Here is a 22,257-nt window from a genome sequence, read left to right as displayed (position 1 = left end):
GGTTATTTTCACACTTAATTATGCCCATTAAAATATATTTTACAAGTTTTTGTTACTTTCAGTGTTCATTGTTTTGCTCTGTGGTACATCATCTTTACTGTAACAGCATTAGAGCTGCTCCATTGCAGCGGCTTAGTACTGTAATCACACGCTTTGCTGTAATAATGCAGGGAACCACTCGCTATAAATCTCCTAACTGTGATATTTTCAGAAATAGAAGTGGCGTTTTTTCATCTGAAACGTGCTGCGATTTATATTCCAAAACCACTCATATAATGCAGAAACGCAAGCAAGCAAAACACGCGCAACGCGTGCAGATATTTGTACTGATGCAGAATAGTACAGCCTAGTGCATTTCACACAGGCTGCTAGATTCACTTTCACAAGAAAGTCGTGTCTGACTAAGGTTGAAAATACATGATGTTTATAGTGAATGCCCCTATAAATGGTCTTATTTTTATGATTTAGTTTTAATCCAAATGATGCGTGTGCTAAGTGAGCGAACATCAAAGATCACACAACAGAAGTGCGCTCTCGCTCTCGCTCTCTCTCTCTCTCTACCATTAAGTAATTTGTGCATTGTTTTACTTACTTGTTTTTGACATATCCGACCGAACTACAAACTTTCCAGTGATGTCTGTGAGAAAGGTATATTCACTCGACAATCTCGCGCATCTGCGCCGCCACGCGCTCAATCCACTCAGCGTGCTTTATCAGCTCGCACACATCAGCTATACAGGCGTTAATATGAATATTTAACATTATATTCATTGCATACATATACTTCGTAGTAGACATCCTAAAGTCCTTTCTGCTGTCTGTTGTTCTGTAGTCGGTGTTTCATTGTCTGAATAGGGCACTTAACACATGCTGTGTGGTATCGGCATTTGATATCGGGGCATTTTAACGAGTACGAGTATGAGTACAGGAGCTCAGTATCGGGCCGATACCGATACCAGTATGAAAATATGTATGTGAACAATCGCTTCATGAAATAAAACTTGTGATATAAATTAATGATCATGCTGACAGTAATCAAATATAATTCTTGACGGTTTGGTCTTGATTAATTTATATACTGATATAATTTGTGCAAAAGGGTACTAGGAACTTTACAAAATATAAGGTGCTTCTCATTAAATCTACATATTCATTTCACCAGGACATTTAGTAGTTTTGCTTAGCCTTGTTCATGTAGTTTGCTAACTCGGACAATAAGAAAAGGTACAGGATTGTTTTTAATCTCCACCTAATTTAGTATAACTTTCAAATTCTTATCACATATTTGAAAGTAATATAATTAGCACATAATCCAATAAATACTACAGGTGCATCTCAATAAATTAGAATGTCGTGGAAAAGTTTATTTATTTCAGTAATTCAACTCAAATTGTGAAACTTGTCTATTAAATAAATTTAATGCACACAGACTGAAGTACAAACCCGATTTGTGAATTGTTGGCCTTCTGGAAAGTATGTTCATTTACTGTACATGTACTCAATACTTGGTAGGGGTTCCTTTTGCTTTAATTACTGCCTCAATTTGGCGTGGCATGGAGGTGATCAGTTTGTGGCACTGCTGAGGTGGTATGGAAGCCCAGGTTTCTTTGACAGTGGCCTTCAGCTCATCTGCATTTTTTGGTCTCTTGTTTCTCATTTTCCTCTTGACAATACAAAAAAAAAGAGAATCTATGGGGTTCAGGTCTGGTGAGTTTGCTGGCCAATCAAGCACACCAACACCATGGTCATTTAACCAACTTTTGGTGCTTTTGGCAATGTGGGCAGGTGCCAAATCCTGCTGGAAAATGAAATCAGCATCTTCAAAAAGCTGGTCAGCAGAAGGAAGCATGAAGTGCTCCAAAATTTCTTGGTAAACGCACCCGTGACAGTGACGTTGGTTTTCAAAAAACACAATGGACCAACACCAGCAGATGACATTGCACCCCAAATCATCACAGACTGTGGACACTTAACACTGGACTTCAAGCAACTTGGGCTATGAGCTTCTCCACCCTTCCTCCAGACTCTAGGACCTTGGTTTCCAAATGAAATACAAAACTTGCTCTCATCTGAAAAGAGGACTTTGGACCACTGGGCAACAGTCCAGTTCTTCTTCTCCTTAGCCTCTGACGTTGTCTGTGGTACAGGAGTGGCTTAACAAGAGGAATACGACGACTATAGCCAAATTCCTTGACATGTGTGTGTGGCGGCTCTTGATGCCTTGACCCCAGCCTCAGTCCATTCCTTGTGAAGTTCACTCAAATTCTTGAATCGATTTTGCTTGACAATCCTCATAAGGCTGCGGTTCTCTCAGTTGGTTGTGCATCTTTTTCTTCCACACTTTTTCCTTCCACTCAACTTTCTGTTTACATGCTTGGATACAGCACTCTGTGAACAACCAGCTTCTTTGGCATTGAATGTTTGTTGCTTGCCCTCCTTGTGATATATATATATATATATATATATATATATATAATGTGGTATATTTTGTATAAGGTGTATGGATGGGGGTATCTTATGTAGATGTTGCATAGTGAAAGTAATGTTCTGGGAATAATTAGCTGCTTTAGAATGTTTAAACTGCAGAGGGTATCAGAGCCTTCACAAACAATTATCAATTATCTTTTAACGACCAGTTTCCCAGGTGAACAATGTTTCATGTAATTAGTCATTTGCTCTAATTGGACTGGTGAAGGCTTATAAAATACACGTACCTCCATTTGCATGTATGCTTGGATTTGTAGATTTTGTGTAGTGGTTTAACAACGTGAACACTGGTGGGGTTTTTGGAGTACTTGTGGATTTTTGTCATGGGTCAAGGGTGGAAAAGGTGAGTTTATTAATTCGATCTGTGTTTGTGTATGATTCTGTGAACTTTAATTATACCTTTTTTTTTGTAGGTTGTCTTTGGCTTGTAGTGTTCTTGCTATTTTGGAAGAATGCTGATGGAGTTAAAGGTGTGGTGTTTCTTTTTCTTCCTTTGTCTTGCAATGATGCATGTTTAGTGGTGCTTGTGTAAGGTCTTTTGTGTAATTCTATAGATAGAGCTTATTCCAATGCCCATCATCTGTGGGGTCAGCCTTCTGATGCTCTTTCACCTCATGCAGTCCAGTCTTCTATGTCAGAGACCCGTGTGACTTTGCCTGTTGAAGTAAGCTCCGGTTTGTTCCCTAAACAACCCCTGAAAAGCAGGTCAAAGCTTGATGTACTCCAGTTTGTCAAAGGTGGTTCTAGCAGCTATCAGTAAACGTCCCTTGCCCAAACTGCTCCAGGCAGCTCTGTATCTGCTTCCTTGCCTCTGCCCCCAGTTCAACAGCCTTCAAGCAGTTTGGTGTCCTCTGGATCAGCCATTTCGGGTGTTGCTAGTGGATCAATTTTGGAGACCCAGTATGCTGCAAGTGGTTCTGGATCCCTTGTTTCTAACCAAGGAGAGGGTAATGGCTACGCTGAGCTTGGCATTTCTGGCCCGTCTACCAGTGATAGTTTGCATGTGTCCAGCTCCCAGGCAACATCTGTTCATCAATCAGCAGACGCCTCTTTGCCCGTGTTCTCTCAGGAGAGTGTCCCTTACAGCAGTTCATATGCTCCAGGTGCCATTTCCACTTCTCAAGGTAACCTTGTACTTCCAGAAAGTTCAGGTCAACCTTTGTTTTCTCAGGGGGAAAGTAGCTACAGTGGTTTGCCTCAAGGTGCTTCTAGTCGATATACCCCAGACTCCAATACTAAACTCGGTTCAACCATTTCCAGCCTGTCCACTGGGGACCAGAGTTCTCCCAGTCGGTTTAGTTCCAGCTCTCAGGGTAGTTCTGGCTTAGCTTCTGGTTCTTCCTTGGCTGGGCTTAGTACTCTTGCTGACTTGTCTTCCAAGTCCCCAGAGACATCCAGTCAACTTCTAGCCTTGGTGGTATCTAGCCAGTATACTAGTGCTCAAATCTCGCCTAGTCTGCTTGTAGTTAGCCCTCAGAGCAGTTCTGATTCAAAGTCAAAAGATGCTGCTGCATCTCTGTACACTTGGGGCACTGTCCCTTACAGTAGCTGGTCTAGCCAGGCTCAAGGCTCTGCCACTTCTCAGGACAGCTCTGGGGCTGTATTGTCTGCAAGTTCTGTCCAGTCTATCCCCACACAAGTAGGGAATAACCGTTACAGTGGTGTGTCCCAGTCTCCCACTACCTCCAGTCTGTATACCGCAGGATCCCGTATGTCTAACAAGCTTGATGCTTTACCCCTGGGGGTTTCTAGCCAGTCAACAAGTGCTCAAAGTTCACCTAGTGTGTCTACATCAAGCACTCAGACCAGGTATGGTACTCCGTTAGCAACTTCTAGTCGTTATGTCCCTGTACAGGGAGCTAGTAGCTCTAATAGTTTTTCTCTCAATCCTCCGGGTACTCTGGGTCAGTATGCTCCTGGATCCCCTACCAAATATGCAAGCGCTCGCATGTCTTCACCCCAAGCTAGTAGTAGCGGGTCTTCCAATAAAACCGTTTCACAAGTTGGTTCTCAGTCTCAAATGGGAGCTACTGGTCAGTTTACATCTCAGGGAGGGAGCTATTATAGTGGGTTGCTTCCACAGTCTCCAGCTACCTCTAGTCAATCTGCTCTTGGCTACTCCAAGCTTATTTCCTCACCCCAAAGGACTTCCAGTCAGTCTGCCAGTGTATTGAGTTCCCATAAGCAATATGCCTCTGCCTCCCAAGGCAGCTTTGGGGCTCAGTTTGGGGCCTCTACAGGTTTTGCCTCGCAGGGAATGAGCAGCTCTTACAGTGGTTCTGTCCAGTCACAAGGTACCACAGGTCAGTTTGCCCCTGGCTCTCCATCTTCATATGATGGTTTATATTGCAAGTGTGCACTGTCATCCCAAGGTGTAGATAGTCAGTCTACTATTCAGAGTTCACGTAAGCAGTTCACCTCTGGCTATGGCACCCAGTCAGGGTCTAAAACCTTCACTCTGCAAGGAAGTATCGCTTTTGATGGGTCACCACAGCCTCAAGGTACTGAAAGTCAATTTCCCCCCGTGTCTCCCTCATATCCAAGTGTATCATCCCCATCCCAAGATGTTGCCAGTCAGTCTACTACTGTTCAGATTTCTCGGAAGCTACTTGCTTCTACCTTCACAGGCAGCTCTGGCACCCAGGCAGGGTCCTCTACTCCCTTCACTCTGCAGGGAAGCACTGCTTATGGTGGAGCACCTCAATCTCAAGATTCCACAAGTCAGTTTGCCCGTGGACCTCAATCCCCCTATGCAAGTGTGTCCCTGTCCTCACCCCAAGGTGTTACTGGTCCTAGTACGGTTCAGAGTTCACGGAAGCAGTTTACTTCTGTATTTAGAGGCAGCTCTGGGGCTCAATTTGGAGCTTCTACTGGTTTTGCCCCAGAAAGCGTAAATCGCCTTTACAGTGGTTCTGTCCAGTCTCAAGATCCTGCAAGTCAATTTGCCCCAGGATCTAAATCCTCCTATGCAAGCGTATCCCTGTTCTCCCCACAAGCTGGTCCATCTACTACTGTTCAGGGTTCTCGGAAGCAGTTTACATCTACCTTCACAGGCAGCTCTGGCTCCCAGGCAGGATCCTCTACTCGCTTCAGCCTGCAGGGAAGCACTGCTTATGGTGGATCCCCTAAACCTCAAGATGCCACTAGTCGGTTTGCCCCTGGTTCTCAGTCCTCCCATGCAAGCGTGTCACTGTCTTCACCCCAAGCTGGTCCATCTACTACGGTTCAGAGTTCTCGGAATCCGCTTACCTCTACCTTCACAAGCGGCTCTGGCACCCAGGCTGGGTCATCTACTCCCTTCCCTCTGCAGGGAAGCACCACTTATGGTGGATCACCACAGCCTCAAGATACTGCTGGCACATTTGCCCCTGGGTCTCTGTCCTCCTATGCAAGTGTATCCCTGTCCTCACCCCAAGCTGTTGCTGGTCCTAGTATGGTTCACGGAAGCAGTTAACTTCTGTATTTAGAGGCAGCTCTGGGGCTCAAATTGGAGCTTCTACTGGTTTTGTCCCAGAAAGAGTGAATAGCCGTTACAGTGGTTCTGTCCAGCCTCAAGATACTGCTAGCCAATTTGCCCCAGGATCTCCAACCTCCATATACAGGTTTATCATTGTCTTCACCCCAAGGTGTTGCCAGTCAATCTAGTTCTAGTTTGGGGCCTCTACAGGTTTTGCTTCACAAGGGATGAGTAGGTTTTACAGTGGTTCTGTCCAGTCTCAAGATCCTGCAAGTCAATTTGCCCCTAAACCTCAATCTCCTTATGCAAGTGTATCACTGTCCTCCCCCCAAGCTGGTCCATCTACTACTGTTCAGGCTTCTCTGAAGCAACTTTCTTCTACCTTCACAGGCAGCTCTGGCACCCAGGCAGGGTCCTCTACTCCCTTCACTCTGCAGGGAAGCACCACTTATGGTGGATCATCTCGGCCTCAAGATGCTGCTAGTCAGTTTATCCCTGGGTCTTCATCCCCATATGCAAGTGTGTCATCGTCCTCATCCCAAGGTGTTGTTAGTCCGTCCAGGCAATCGTATCAAGGCTATTCTGTGTCCCAAAGCCAGAAGTCTCAAAGATGGCAGCCTTTAGCCACTTGTTGGACACAAGGTATTCGGACCTCCGATGCTGCTTCACAGGATAGCTCTTCATCTCAAAGCTCTCCAATGCAGTTATATTCCCTGTCATCTGCAGAAGGCTCATCTTCAAGAGTTTCTGGTCCGTTTGTTTCTGCACTGGGTGGTAGCACCAGTTACGGTGGGTCTTTCCAATCCCCAAACCTTTCTACAAAGTATACCCCTGGGTCCCAGATCTTGCCCTATGATCCAAGTGTTTCTGGTCCAGGTACATCCAGTGCTTCTGAAGTCTTGAGTAGCTACAGTTCAATTAACCAGAATGCTCCCGCTCCATCCCGCAGCTCTTCCTCAAGCCACTTCTACTCAGTCAAGGGTTGAAAGACTCCAGTAATCTGCTGCAAATGTCCTCCAGAATTGAAACCCCAATGTTTTAAGCAAAGTTGTTTTCTCAGTGTGTCTTTTCCCCCACCAAAAATGGCAAAGTCTCCATACAATTCATCGTAATATAATTGACCAATATCGGGGGGAGGAATACATTAAAAAAAAACACTAGATGGATTAATCTTCATTCAAACCATTTGGTTGTACAGTGTTAAGACTAAAAATCCGAGTTACAATTTTCAAAAACAGTCCAGGCTATAGGAATGTGCAGGTGCGTAGCGTTTCTTTATAAAGTGACCAGCTACTGATAGTAACAACAGAACTATTCATCACAAACTTAGTATTTCACCAAATTTTACAATTTATTTTTTTTAATTGCAGTATATCAATGTGTGGCTAGGGGCACTTTAAATCTTGGTGCTAAAATATCAGTGATCTGTATTAGCCTAATTTTTTTTTATTGGTGCAACACTTTTTTAAAAACTCAGCATAACATTAGCTTTTATATAAAATCTGTGATTACTAAAGGCAGGCCTGGTTGTGATAAACTATGATTGTGCAGCAGCAGCGACGTGTCATCCAGTAGAAAATGTTATTTATACCACAGATTTAGAATGAAATCTGGTCACAGGTCTGCATGTATTATGGAATATAATATATTATTGAACGGTGAAGCAGCTCAAGCTCGTTCAGTCAGAATTTAAGTCTATCCATCAACTGTACATTTTCTTATTTTATTAATGCTAATGTTATCTTTTGGTTTGTGTCTGTTGTTGCAAATAAAAAGAGAATGTATTAAGTAATACATATATATATATATATATGGAAATGCATGGCTTTTCACTTCACAAAACATTAGCTGATATATATATATATATATATATATATAACAAAAGGTAAATGTAGTCCGTGTGATATTAGATTTTGGTTTTAATCTTTGGGCTAATTTTCTCAAATTCCACTGTTTTATTTAATTTGTCCACTGCCCTAAAACAGTTGTGCATGACATTGATGATGCTACCACAGAGTGGCGCTGTGGTCATTAAAATCATAAAATAATCATGAAAAAATATATATCCATTTCTCACTGGGCTGCCCTTTGAGACCATTTCTGAGACATTTTAGTGGGCAACAGAGTGGACATGTAATTGTATGTATGAAATTATGCCGCTCTCTAGTGTTAATGAAACAAATGAGGATGTTAATGCCTGACAATGCTGATAATACTGTACAATGAACAGAGAGAACATGAGACGAATTTAAAGGCGGAATCCTAAATATTGCTGTGTTTACTAGAGGTTTGACGATTGTGATCTGGTTTAGCACTGTTTTCTCATTTTCATGTAATGCTCTTCTATCAAAATATTGCTTTACAGGACACGCAGTGTGTGTTTTCCTTTCTGTCCAGCTGTGTGTATGAAATTGCTGGTGACTGAAATGTGTGGGTTCAGTGTTTGAGGCCATTTCCTGATAGAAATGGAATATTATTTCCATGTGTTTGTATCTAAAATTACAAAGTCATGGAAATAGTCATGTCATTTGCACAGGAGAGACCAAAGTGAAGGTGTTTGGGCGTAATGCACAATGCCAATTTCGACAACCCTAACAAAAGGTATCACAAAAAGCACCAAAAGTTATGATAAGATATCAATTATGTTGGTGGAGGGTGATGATTTAGGCTTGTTTTGCAGCCACATGATTTGAACAGCTTCCAGGCATTGAGTCCACCACGAACTCCTCTGTATACCAAAGTATTCTAGGGACAAATTTGAGGCCATCTGTTCAACATCTAAACCTTGGCTGAAATTGGTTGTAAATTAGAAGTCATTTTCAAGGAATAAAAGTCCACCCAAAACTAAAAATTATTTCAAAAATACTCACACTCATGTGGTTACAAGTATGAGTTTATTTCTTCTGTGGACACAAACTGAGATTAAATTGTTGCTGAATAGTAAAACAAATATTTCATTAATATTGCATTAATACAAATTAGAATTCATGGTTATGGAATAATCAGGAAAACCACAACCCCATTGTGACGTGCTGAGGGATAGTACACACAAAACTAAAAATTCTGTCCACTTCCTCCAGTTTTTTTTTTTCTTTTTTCTTTTGGACACAAAAATTCCATTGCTCTAATTCTTAAAGGAACAGTTCTCCCAAAAATGAAAATGTACTAAAACACCCTCAGGACAATCAAGTTTATTCTTCTGAAAAGATTTGTTGAAATTTAGCATTACATCACTTGCTCACTATCCTCTGCAGTGAATGGGTGCCTTCGGAATGAGAGTCCAAACAGCTGATAAAAACATCACAATAATCCATAACTAATCCAGATGACTCCAGTCCATCAATTGTCTTGTGCAGTGAAAAAGGTACGTGTTTGTTATAACAAATTCAAAATCAAGACATTTTTAACTTCAAACCATTGATTCTGGTTAAAATAAGAGTCCTCTATTTATAATATTGCTTTCTCCAGTGAAAAAATTGTCTCGTCTGAATCAGGAAAGAAATATACACAGATCAAACATCGATTACAAGCGACAATAAGAACAATTATAAGCAAATGTCAGTGGATTTTGATAAGAAAGGCCAAAATAAATGGATGGACTTCTTCACTGGATGGAGCGTTATTATGAATTAAGGACTTGTATTCTGGCCAGAAGCAATGGTTTAAAGTTATAATGCAATAATGCCTAATTGTTGCTTACAAACGCGTGGCTTTTCACTTCACAAAACATTAGCTGATGGACTGGAGTCGTATAGATTAATTTTGGATTTATTATCAGCTGTATCTGCACCCATTCACTGCAGAGGATCCACTGCTTTAATTGTTTTCTACACAGACATGTCTTGCTCATGCTTGAGCAATACGTTTAACCATAGTGTCAATTTAAAAGCCCAACTTTTAAATGCATCTGTACTTCATCACGCAATTTGTAAACGCAAAAATACTTTCTGTATGAACTGCCACAAGACTTCTGCCAATATGCTCAATCTATGTAGCACTGTCTGAAAATGCTCAATCTTGTCTGGAAAAAAAAGAGCGTAATAATCAGCATATAGACTGTTTCCCACTCTCTGACTAAATGCTCACTTCAGAGCATCTGTCAGACTCTTCATAGCCAACCAGCAGGCTTTTGTGAATGAGAAATGTTTTTGATGAAAGCTCTTGTACCACTCTTGTCTTTTGTAAAGGGACGAATCCTGGCATACAGTGCTCTGCTTGGCAGCTCATCTCTCTTTTCTGTAATCATCATTAAAATCGTTCATCCTGCTGCTCCAGTGTGACCTCATTGTCACATCCCATAGGTCAACATGCGTCTGCCAAACACTAAGGCCACTATCATGGACAGACGTGTCAACGGGCCCTCAGGAGCATTCTGGTGCCAAAAGCTAGTAATGGATTATTGTCATGACATATCACCTTTTGATTTGTCACATGTTAACAACAAATTGCATGGTGGGTGTTGTAGAAATCCATGAGAAGAGTGGAGGGAAAACCAAAGACCTTTTTATCCCTACCTCTCAGGTATCGATTCATCATAATATCATCTAAATATGAAGAGCTGGTAAAGCGTAGCTTATTTAATGTGTGCTATTATACAGTTATCATCATTATCTTCTCTGACCTCCCTAACAGCTTTACAATCCCAATGAGCTCTCTTGGCAACAATATTTGCCCTACTTTATGAGAACATTAATCACATGTCCATGTACTTTAAGTCACATCATTTCCCTGGTGTCCTGGGGCTCTGGTGCAACCTCTCATTGCAACAGTCCTCCTGGATTATGTTTATTCATACTGTGAGCATCCTCAATGATTCTAATGATGTCAGTGTATTTTTAAGTCTGCTGCCCTTTTGCTCATACATTTTAATATGGAGCCCCTGGCAAAAATGTTGCATTAATGTGCCGCCTGCAATGATGAAATATTTAACTTTTACTTTGTTAGTTTGTATTGCTGTTATAATCAGGTTGATTACTGCCAATTTTAAACAGAGGATTCGAGACATCAGTATAGATATTCAATCCCCAGTGTCATAGCACAGGCTGATGCAAGCAAGCAAAATACTTAAGCAATTTAAATAACTGAGGTGGCAGTATTAGCATGTGACATGAAGAAATGAAATAAAGCAGCAAAAAGCAATACAAATAAATCAAATTTCAGAAAGTTCATGCCCAGGGTGATTTGAAGATTTCAGTCTAAGCAGGGTTGAACATGAGGTGTTGTGACTCAGAGGAATATTAGTTGCCTAAGTGCATTGATCGACTTATAACTTAAAGTAAAATAAAATCATTAAAATGTGAATTAAAATTAAATGCAAATTTTATTTATACAAACTATTTGAATTATCAATTAAAATTATTTAATACATTTTTTTTAAATGCAACATTTATTAATCAGTGTTGTGTATGTATTATAAACATATAAACAAATGTATTATAAATTAATCAAATTAATTTACAAATACTTATTAAAATAGTTATTATTTAAAATAATTAAGCAACATTTGTTAGTTGAAAAAAAATCCAATTTACTTAAATATTTATTAAAATCATTATTATTTAAAATAATTAAGCAATAATTATTACTTTAAAATTCAGTGTCAAATCACATTTATTTAAAAATATTTATAAAATATTTATTATAAAGCATTTGTCACTGAAAGATAATACTTAATTTAATGAACTTTACAGTTTTTTAACACTTGTTAAGGGGGGATTCAGCCTCTGTTTTAGTCAACATGAAGTGAGACATAATCACAGATTTTTAAGGGCACTGATGACTGAACTAGCAGATTTTCATGATTCTGAGATGAAAACAGGGCAGAAGCTTTCCAAATCAGGGTCTAGCAATGCCTTTTGTACAATTAAATTAAATGTGTCAGCCATCATATTTCTGTAACAACTATATGCTTTTCACTGTCCATTTAGTGAAGCCTGTAAAATGAGGCCAGATAAACTACAGCCAGCCTCATTTATGATGCCCTGAAACTGAACTCGGAAAAGATCGCAGCCTCTTTTGACTGTGTGTTGAACCCAGGAAAAGTGCCACAGGCATAAAGAAATGTGATACATGTTTCAAGGTTGTGTAGTAATGCTTTAGCTGTAATAATGCTCAGATAAAAAAAGGGAAATATGTGTGTGCGTCCTAACAGCGACAGATCTAACAGAGCTGGCAGAGTCTCACAATTGCAAACATATGGAGAGTAGTGATCTGGCTCTCTTTAAGCAGCCTAGCAGATGACTGATTAGATGGCCTGATTCCTCCAATTATTTACATTTGAGGCATCCATGGGATTCTTCAGCAGGCACATTAGAGCTTGTTTGGAGTGTAAAACTGGCCAGAAGTAAAGGAAGAGTAATATGATTAGCGTAGCACTGGTCATTGCAGTAATAAACCCACATGCTTACAAGAGAGAGTTGTGTGGTCAACATTATTTCCTGAACATTTTCTTCTTGCATAATACAATAGGAAGCACATTATCATGTGCTTGGATATGACTCCAAGCTTAAAATCAATGAACTTGTCAATTATTCATCTGGATGATTTATGAAATCAGGTGACCCTTAATAATGGTCATAAATTAAGATGCATGAACACCTGGAATTGAGAGGTTAACATAATTCCAGCATATTTCACAAAAAAATAAGCACTTTCTTTGTCTAATTCATCATTTGTAATGTTAACACACATAAATTAAATGTAGGGTAGGTGATTTTGTAGAGGCTAGCAATAGCAAGGTAGCTTTGAAAGCATAAGATCCCACCATCCCTGCAAATCACTCTCCAAAGCCACGCATCCTCCAAAACACATGACCGCACTCCGGCTGACCAGAGGCACGATGAGAGATGGCGTTGGTGGAGGGTTGAATGCAATGCTGTCAGATTACCTTATGTCTCATTCACCGATGAGAAAACATTACAGTACGAAGCACATAGTATTACAATAATAACGCATTCTATTCTCGCTTGGTTTGCATAGCGTAATGAACACGCTGATGACATATAATTTCTGTGCGAACAGGGTGTGGAGGTATGCAAATACAGTTTGCATTTACATTTAGTCATTTCCAAATCGACTTACAAATGAAGACAATGGAAGCAATCGAAATCAACAAAAGAGCAATGATATGCAAGTGTTATGACAAGTAATGCCCTGTTCAGTTAGGTCCATATATATTTGGTCCAGCTCATTTTTTTATAATTTCGGCTCTGTATGCCACCAAAATATAATTTAAATTAAATGATAATGAATAGAATTTCAAGATGAAATTGAAATGCAGACTTTAAGCTTTAATTCAAGGGGTTGAACATAAATATAACATAAAATGCTTAGTAATTACAACAATTTTTATACATAGTCCCCCCCATTTTCAGGGGCTCAAATGTAATTGGACAAATAAATATAATCATAAATAAAATGTTTATTTTTGATATTTTGTTTAGAATCCTTTGCATGCAATGACTGCCTTAAGTCTGGAACTCATAGACATCACCAGAGACTGGGTTTCCTCCTTTGCCAGGCCTTTGCTGCAGCTGACTTCAGTTGTTGTTTGTTTGTGCGTTTTTTGCCTATAGTTGTGTCTTCAGCAAGTGAAATGCATGCTCAATCGGGTTGAAATCAGGAGATTGACTTGGCCATTGCAGAATATTCCACTTTTTTGCCTTCAAAAACTCCTGGGTTGCTTTTGCTGTATGTTTTGGGTCATCCTCCATTTGTACTATGAAGCGCCATCCAATCAACTTTGCTGCATTTGTCTGAATCTGGGCAGAGACTATATCCCTATACACTTCAGAATTCATCCGGCTGCTTCTGTCTTCTGTCACAGCATCACTAAACACCAGTAACTCAGTGCCACTGGAAGCCACAGATGAAACTCGAAAAACAACCACTTCAGGAGGTTGTTGTGAGAATTGCCCTTCTGCACTGATCAAGCAAGTGTCCGAAAATCTCAGATCATTGGCAGTATAAAAAAAAATAGAGTCTCAGACCAGCTTTGAAAGGTCAATTTTACCAGCACTACGGTCAGTGGACCATCGGGAGGTTGTGAGGGGCGGTGTGTGAGTGTCGTTTGAGACCGGAGAGCTCGCAGGCAGTCAGTAGCCCATGACCTGACATTTCGGATAGCCGAGGCAGGTGGGTCGAGGTGTGAGAGGGGAGGGTGTCGCTGGGGAACAGATACAAGTGTCTTTAAGGTTAAACGCTGCCTCAGCTGGGGCTACAGCAAGCTTGATGAGGCAGTTTTGGAGCTGGCGGAGGCCAGGTGGCTGAACCACCACTGGTGGATGAGATGTTGCCTTGTTGCCTTGTGTGAGACCAGCTGGAAATAAGCACAGTTAGGGCTGCACAGTTAATCAGTATTGCTATATGAGATTTTTAGGATATATATTTGGTCCAGCTCATTTTTTTATAATTTCGGCTCTGTATGCCACCAAAATATAATTTAAATTAAATGATAATGAATAGAATTTCAAGATGAAATTGAAATGCAGACTTTAAGCTTTAATTCAAGGGGTTGAAAAATAAAATGCTTAGGAATTACAACCATTTTAGACACAGCCCCCTTATATTCAGGGACTCAAATGTAATTGGACAAATAAATATAATCATAAATAAAATGTTTATTTTTGATATTTTGTTTAGAATCCTTTGCATGCAATGACTGCCTTAAGTCTGGAACTCATAGACATCACCAGAGACTGGGTTTCCTCCTTTGCCAGGCCTTTGCTGCAGCTGACTTCAGTTGTTGTTTGTTTGTGCGTTTTTTGCCTATAGTTGTGTCTTCAGCAAGTGAAATGCATGCTCAATCGGGTTGAAATCAGGAGATTGACTTGGCCATTGCAGAATATTCCACTTTTTTGCCTTCAAAAACTCCTGGGTTGCTTTTGCTGTATGTTTTGGGTCATCCTCCATTTGTACTATGAAGCGCCATCCAATCAACTTTGCTGCATTTGTCTGAATCTGGGCAGAGACTATATCCCTATACACTTCAGAATTCATCCGGCTGCTTCTGTCTTCTGTCACAGCATCACTAAACACCAGTAACTCAGTGCCACTGGAAGCCATGCATGCTCATGCCATCACACTGCTCCGCCATGTTTCACAGATGATGTTGTATGCTTTGGATCATAAGCTGTTCCAAGCCTTCTCCATACGTTTTTCTTTCCGTCATTCTGGAACACTTTGATCTTAATTTCAAACGTCCAAAAAATGCTTTTCCAGAAGTGGTCTGGCTTTTAAGATGTTTTTTTTTGGCAAAGTCTAATTTGGCCTTGTTCGCACCTTGTGGGGAACCCTCTATATTTGCTCTTGTGAAGTCTTCTCTTGATTGTAGACTTTGATAATGACATGCCTACCTCCTGGAGAGTGTTCTTCACTCGGCTGGAAAGGTTTTTTGGTTTCCTTTGACCACATGATGTGAGTTCAGAGTAACAGCTTCCAAATGCAAATGGCACACTTATAATCAACTCCAGAACTTTTACCTGCTTAATTGATGTAGAAATAACAAAGGAATAGCCTACGCCTGTCCATGAAAAGCTTTTGAGTCAATTGTCCAATTACTTATTGTCTCTTGAAAAAGATGGGAGGTACATATTAAAGATCTGTAATTACTTAACCTTTCCTTCAATTTTGATGTGAATACTCTCAAATTAAAGCTCCGAGTATGCACTTTAAGCTCGTATTCATTATATAACTGTAACTTGAATATATTTTGGTCAGCAGCTAAACTAATAAAAATTGTGCCTGTGTCCAAATACGGTATTCTAATTTGTTGAGATAGTGAACTGGTGGGTTTTTGTTAAATGTGAGCCAAAATCATCACAATTAAAAGAACCAAAGACTTAAACTACTTCAGTCTGTGTGCATTTAATTTATTTAATACACGAGTTTCACAATTTGAGTTGAATTACTGAAATGAACTTTTCCACGACATTCTAATTTATTGAGATGCACCTGTATATATGGACCTAACTACATACATTGACAGGCAGACAGGATAGCCTATCGTAGCTATCAAAACATGGGATATGATTGAACGAACATGTTATGGTCCTACACCTTTCACAGATGATATAAATACATATAAATACATTTATACCACTTAACTTAAGGATTGCTATCGGGATGTGAAGAGACTTTCAACCAGCATAAAAAAAATGTTTTGAACCAAATCACCTACCCTGCATTTAATGAAAATATATACCAATTTTTCCACACTTTTCTTCAACCTTAGATAAACTGAAACATGGAAGCACAAAGCAGAGTTAAATGGGATTGTAGAAATCAATTACGTTTTCATCCAAACAGCTGAGGTCACCCTTTTACTCCACACATCTGTGAACATGTGACGCCGAAAACAATGGCAATGGAAAGAGATCCAGCCATAGCCCATTTTATTTCTTTTGTGATATCAAATTACCACCTGTCTGAAATTGCACTACTGACAGCTGCTGTAGCTTTGCAAACCAAAGGGATATCAGCCAGAGAGCTGTGGCCTATCATCAACCACTGTGCAGAAGGAAAGGCACACGGTTAGCTGACTGGGGAACAGTCAGGTGGCCAAACAAGGTTGGCTCTGCCAGGCACAACCAAAATTTTCCCCAAAAATCATTTCCAAACATTGATTAATGGGATGGCGGGTGTGTAAATGCTTTCTCACATCCCAGATGGAGAGAAAGCTCCAAGGTTGTTTTCCTCTCAAAGGAGGCAGTCTGTTCTAAAGCAGAGCATTCAGTCTAAAGTAAATGGGATGTTGAGAAGGGTGCTCCGGGCGGCAGAAGCATAGAACATGATCAGCTTTTCCAGAACGGGGGTACATCTGAGACGTCCCGAGCACTGTCAGAGAGATCAGCGAAGTCAGGGTGACATTTGCTGGAAATAACATTTTCTGGAGTGTCATCCAAAAGACCATATCAGTGAGAGTCAGCCAAGCAGCCGTACAGGAGCAGAGCCGTGAGAACACTCCTATTCTGCTGGAATATTGTTGAGGGACATTAACTGGAAAATGAGTTATTTTCTCGTCTTTGTGAACAATCTTATCAAGTGCAAAAGAATACTAGAGAAAAAGAGGCTCACGATGCAACACAAAATGGTGGTGCTTCCATGTGTGAACTTGATCCAGATCATATTTTGTTTCAGCAGAATTAAAACACTTAGCATCCGTTCACACAGAATGCGTCACACATTCAACTGTACTACCCCTGCTGAAAAAAACAAAACAATAGAAACTATCACAGAAGTCCTAATGGTTTCCACTACAAGTGCCACTAAAACATTACAAAACATAAGTTGTTAATAATTAAAACCATTACCTAATGGTTTCCAGTAGCAATGTTGCCAAGTTTGCGGTTTTCCCTTAGAACTGGGCTGCTTGTACACTGTTGCTGTGGGTTGATTTTCCCCCCATTTTTGACTGAAATGCATATATGTAAATATTTTACAATCTGCCAATGATAAAACTGTGCTATATGAGTTTTGTGAGGTAGGGTCATAAACAGATTGATGATTTTCAAGTTGAAATTGTGTATAACGCATAACAGTAAAATATGTATTTTAGGTATGGGGCTGGCAAGCATTGAGTTTTGATATTTGGATAGGATCATTGGGCTTGTTATGGGCTATTTTTAATTTTGCCTTTGGCCTAGTTTTGTTGCACAAACATGGCAACCCTTTCCAGTAGTGTGTTTTGTGTGAACTGCCCCTAAAGGACACGTTTTTTGCATTCCACTTCTCTGCTTTTCAATAACTTTACTATTTAAACATGCACTAAATGGACGTGTCAAGTTAAAATAATTTTAAAACACTTGGACCGTTCATTTTCTACATTTCACTGCCCTGCTTCTCATGTTTTTCAGTGCAAAAACAGCCCTTAGATGTCCCACTGAACTGGATATGCAGTTTCATAAACTGTCAGTGTTACAAACATTTACACTGTACTTGGTATTGAAAAGATGTTTAAAACGTTGTAGACATCAAAATATCAAAGCAGTGATGTGCAAACAAAAGAAGCTACACTCTTAAAAATAAAGGTTCTTCAAAAGGTTCTTCAAGCGATGCCATAGAAGAACCATTTTTGGTTCCACAAAGAATCATTCAGTAAAAGGTTCTTTAAAGAACCATCTCTTTCTTGCGTTTTTGTAATCTGAAGAACCTTATTTCGCCACAAAAAACCTTTTGTGAAACAGAAAGGTTCTTCAGATGTTAAAGGTTCTTTATGGAACCATTTAGACAAAAAGGTTCTTCTATGGCATCGTGAAGGACCTTTATTTTTAAGAGTGTAGACCTTTTAACTTTTCGGAGCCATTCCTTTTCAGGTTACTTTTTTAACCTTCTGGTCTCAATATTTTTATTGAAAGTATGAAGTCAATTCCTCTTTAGTTTACAGCTAGTCATTAGCCTTTACAAGATAGTAGACGAAATTTAACCATTTAAATTTAACTGCTTTTCAATAAAGCAGCTAGCAGTTGGTCATTGGAACAGTTCACTCAAAAATGTTCTTCTGTGAATCACAAAGTGTTATTTTTTTTCTATGCGTATGAAAATATTTCAAATGAAATACCATGTGAATGCAGTTATATACTGTATGTAATTTAGGTGACAGTCGAACTGCCAAGCTACCGTCTTAAGATGGATTTTCCAACAGCAGTTTTCCAAGTTCTCTGGACTGTCAGACAGATTTTTAAACATGTTCAATGCAGACTCCATTCGAGAATATCAAAGACTAGAATACAGAATAGTAGGAAAAGGAGGAAAAGCCAATAGGCTATATGCTGCCAGTTCACCTTCAAGAGAACAGGGGAATGTTGTCAGATTCCTCTCCAGCTCTCTGATTTTCTGATTGATGGTCTCGTCTCCTGCAAACTGACATGAAGGTGAAGGAGAGGGTCTCGAGCAACTGCCATTGGACTAAGGAGGAAAAACAGGCATGTGCTTTTGCTGTACAAGCGTCTTCAAAGGTGAAATTCGTAAGTAATGAAAAAGCAGATCCAGCAGCTAATCTGAATTTGAGCAAAATGTTCAGCGGTGTAGGGTAATTGTCAGGTTTCTCGCGTTCGCATGTGTTGAATACCAACGGGTGTTTTGAGCAGCTGTTTTGATACTCACCACACACCCTTACTCTGATTGTGCAATGGGTGCGATTATAGCATTCTCTGTTAATTAGATGAAGCTATATGACACAGTTTCTTCCCCCACATCCATGTCTAAATTAGTTTGAAAGATCTGCAGGTATAATTGTCACGCATAATGTCATGGTTACAAATGGGTTTACAGGGTAACTATATAAAGAAGCACACTCTCTGGGCAGTTGTATTGGAATTAAACCACAATTACCATGTAGAGTGGTGATTGATTGGGTGACCGCACAGTACAACAGGCAGCAAGGTCGTTTAATGGCCTGATAGTTATTAGACCTATTTCAGGAATCACTGGAGTGTATTGCAATGGGAGTTTAAAAAAGGTAAATTTATCTGCCAATTAGAAAACAACTTAGGGTAACGTGACCGTCATGCTCAAGCAAGCAATATTTCAAGATAAATAACTCTTATATTTATATGTGCATATTTATACTAATTGTATTAATGTACTGTATAGTCATTGGCCGACTGTAGTATACATTATTACATATACATATATATGCAGTACATATATACATGTGATTTTTATATGTAGCTGATGATTATTTGAAGTTAATGCACAAATAAGTCATTAAATAAGTCATTTTGTGTTAGAGGATATAGTACAAATGGAAATGGATTTATTTGTGTATAATAAAATTATTTAATTTATTATTAATTTAAATAATTAATAGCCTAAAATTGGTCAATACTTTTGGAATGTACAATAGTCATACGTGACACTGCTTTTGAATCAATAGTTTTGTGTATTTCTGCGACTTTGGAGTCCCCTATAGTTAATTAGGTGGAATTCACTGTAGTAAATATAGCTCTACACGTGCATTTGTAACTGCCGAACAGCAATAAGCCCTTTCACGAAGTTTTGCACCCACTCACCAAATTTACATCCTCCCAGAACAGACGTTTGGAGGGGCGCTTATAATGAAGAACATGCATATATGGCTGTTGCAAGTTGAGCTTGGGAAGTTAAACTTTAGCTGTAGTATGAGCTTTTTTTCTGTTAATATTCCTGGTGCCTGGCGGGAAATAAGACACATTTGTCAAATTCACCCAGTGTTAACTTGATCTATTCCAATCACACCTCAACAATGAAGTGGAACAGTTGTGGTGTAAGTGCTAAAACAGTATTCTCAATAGTTTTGTGTATTTCTGCGACTTTGGAGTCCCCTATAGTTAATTAGGTGGAATTCACTGTAGTAAATATAGCTCTACACGTGCATTTGTAACTGCCGAACAGCAATAAGCCCTTTCACGAAGTTTTGCACCCAATCACCAAATTTACATCCTCCCAGAACAGACGTTTGGAGGGGCGCTTATAATGAAGAACATGCATATATGGCTGTTGCAAGTTGAGCTTGGCAAGTTAAACTTTAGCTGTAGTATGAGCTTTTTTTCTGTTAATATTCCTGGTGCCTGGCGGGGAATAAGACACATTTGTCAAATTCACCCAGTGTTAACTTGATCTATTCCAATCACACCTCAACAATGAAGTGGAACAGTTGTGGTGTAAGCGCTAAAACAGTATTTTATAGTCAAAAATAATTCATTTTTATTTTTTGAAAAATTAATATTGCTGTCCTTTGCCACGCCACCTCTGTCAAAATATCTTGCTTCCACTACTGCAAGTGCCATCCGTTCATCCATTTGCAGGGAAACGCCTGCATTGATTACAGTGTAATATGATGGCTGTGAATTTTCATTTTTATGTTTTATCGCAAGGAAAAAAATAACATGAAATGAAAAGGAAAAGAAAAGAAAAAAGAACAGACATAACAACAGAAATAACTGTTACAGAAATAACAACGTCACCTCAACTAGTAAAAAAAAAAAGTTATAATTTTTTAAGAAACTTGTTATCAATGAGTTTATAATGAGATTTTACAATAAGGGAAATCTTAACAGGAAAGACATCAAATGCAAATCTTGAGAAATTTGTTTTTGTGAATAAAACCTTTCCAATGCAACACAAAGAAATGAACAAGAAGATCAATAGCGTGGTCACTACCTGAAAAATAAGGAAATTATCTTTCAATGATAGTTTCAAAAGTTTCTTCCTCAACTTTGCAGAAGGTAAGAGACATCAACCAAATAAGCAATTTGGGAGCTGGTTGTACACACAGTATGTACAATCTTAAAATGTGTCGTACTGTAGATGGCTTCAGTCATAATAAATAGGCCTAATTTTTGTGAACTTTACAATGGCAGGTCAAAGCATGCTACAATAAATGTGAATATTTTTCAAATGCCACATATATCAGCCAGTTTTTCTTTAATTATCAGTTCTTAATAATTTTTCTGCTGACCTTGTGTTGGCACACCAGATCTGCTGTTGAAAGAATGTGCTGCGGTAATGAGTAGCATAGCTGTGGGTGAAATGGTGTTCTTGCTCGTGCTGCTTTGTGTGGTAATTTGCAGATGCTAACATCCGGTGTGTCTCTCATGACCACAGCAGCCTTCTAATCAAATCAACAGCAGAAGGGTTGAAAGGGTCTGCCGTGCTATTGGAGCAAAGAAACTGCTCCATTTCAGCTCTGTGGTAGACCGTTGCCTGTGAATCAAATAGCAGGATAAACTTTTGATATGGTAAAACCTCATACAACTTCAGCATTAAGGCATCTCCAGCTGTGAGGATTCTGTCATTATTTACTCACCCTCATGTTGTTCCAAACCCATATGGCTTACTTTCTTCTGTGGAACAAGAAATTAGATTGAACAGTCTTTTCTATACTGGAAAGGAAAATGCAAGCATAAAAGTAGCCCATGTAATTATATTTCAAGTGTTCTGGAATCATAAATGTTCAGAACGACATTAAGAAAATAATACATTTATTATTAGTATACAGCATCATGTAACAAGTTTAGAGATCCTGTAACATTTCACAGAAATGTAAGTTCTTTATGCATTATAGCTCATCATCTTAAATGCTGTTCAGATTGCATGAATGTAAAAATGACTCTCAGAGGCACGGCTTCGCTACTTATGTGAACATAATCATTATTATTATAGAAAGTGTTCATGTTGAAATGCCGTCATACTCTTACATCATTTTGCAGCTCTTCAACATTAGGTAGGTGAAAATGACACACAAAAAAAAAAGGTTACACAACACTGTAATTAAATTGAAATATGTAGTGTCTCATGCAAAACGACACAAATTACTTTTACTAAATTATTTATTG

The 22,257-nt window shown here is 39.2% G+C and overlaps 2 protein-coding genes and 1 long non-coding RNA gene across 3 annotated transcripts; 2 read left to right on the top strand and 1 right to left on the bottom strand.

Moving 5' to 3' along the window:
- Positions 1-3,252: 3,252 nt before the first annotated feature.
- On the top strand, positions 3,253-5,961 carry LOC107553715 (endochitinase A-like). The gene is made up of 4 exons (XM_016236031.1): positions 3,253-3,566; positions 4,026-4,789; positions 4,826-4,988; positions 5,115-5,961. The coding sequence occupies exons 2-4, from the start codon at positions 4,199-4,201 to the stop codon at positions 5,939-5,941; spliced, it is 1,581 nt and encodes a 526-aa protein (XP_016091517.1). The 5' UTR covers positions 3,253-3,566; positions 4,026-4,198; the 3' UTR covers positions 5,942-5,961.
- A 99-nt stretch (positions 5,962-6,060) lies between these two features.
- LOC107553717 (uncharacterized) lies at positions 6,061-18,593 on the bottom strand. The gene is made up of 3 exons (XR_001604983.1): positions 18,583-18,593; positions 15,777-15,782; positions 6,061-6,134 (listed from the first exon to the last, which is right to left on the bottom strand). It is a non-coding gene; the product is annotated as an uncharacterized lncRNA (long non-coding RNA).
- Positions 6,130-6,991, top strand: LOC107553716 (uncharacterized). The gene has a single exon (XM_016236032.1). It carries the CDS (start codon positions 6,172-6,174, stop codon positions 6,928-6,930), a length of 759 nt encoding a protein of 252 aa, XP_016091518.1. The 5' UTR covers positions 6,130-6,171; the 3' UTR covers positions 6,931-6,991.
- Positions 18,594-22,257: the final 3,664 nt, after the last annotated feature.

The sequence above is a fragment of the Sinocyclocheilus grahami genome, unplaced genomic scaffold, assembly GCF_001515645.1.
Source record: "Sinocyclocheilus grahami isolate Dianchi unplaced genomic scaffold, SAMN03320097.WGS_v1.1 scaffold478.1, whole genome shotgun sequence".
Lineage (NCBI taxonomy): Eukaryota > Metazoa > Chordata > Actinopteri > Cypriniformes > Cyprinidae > Sinocyclocheilus > Sinocyclocheilus grahami.
The sequence above is the reverse complement of the archived record's forward strand: the minus strand, read 5'-3'. Positions and strand labels throughout refer to the sequence as shown.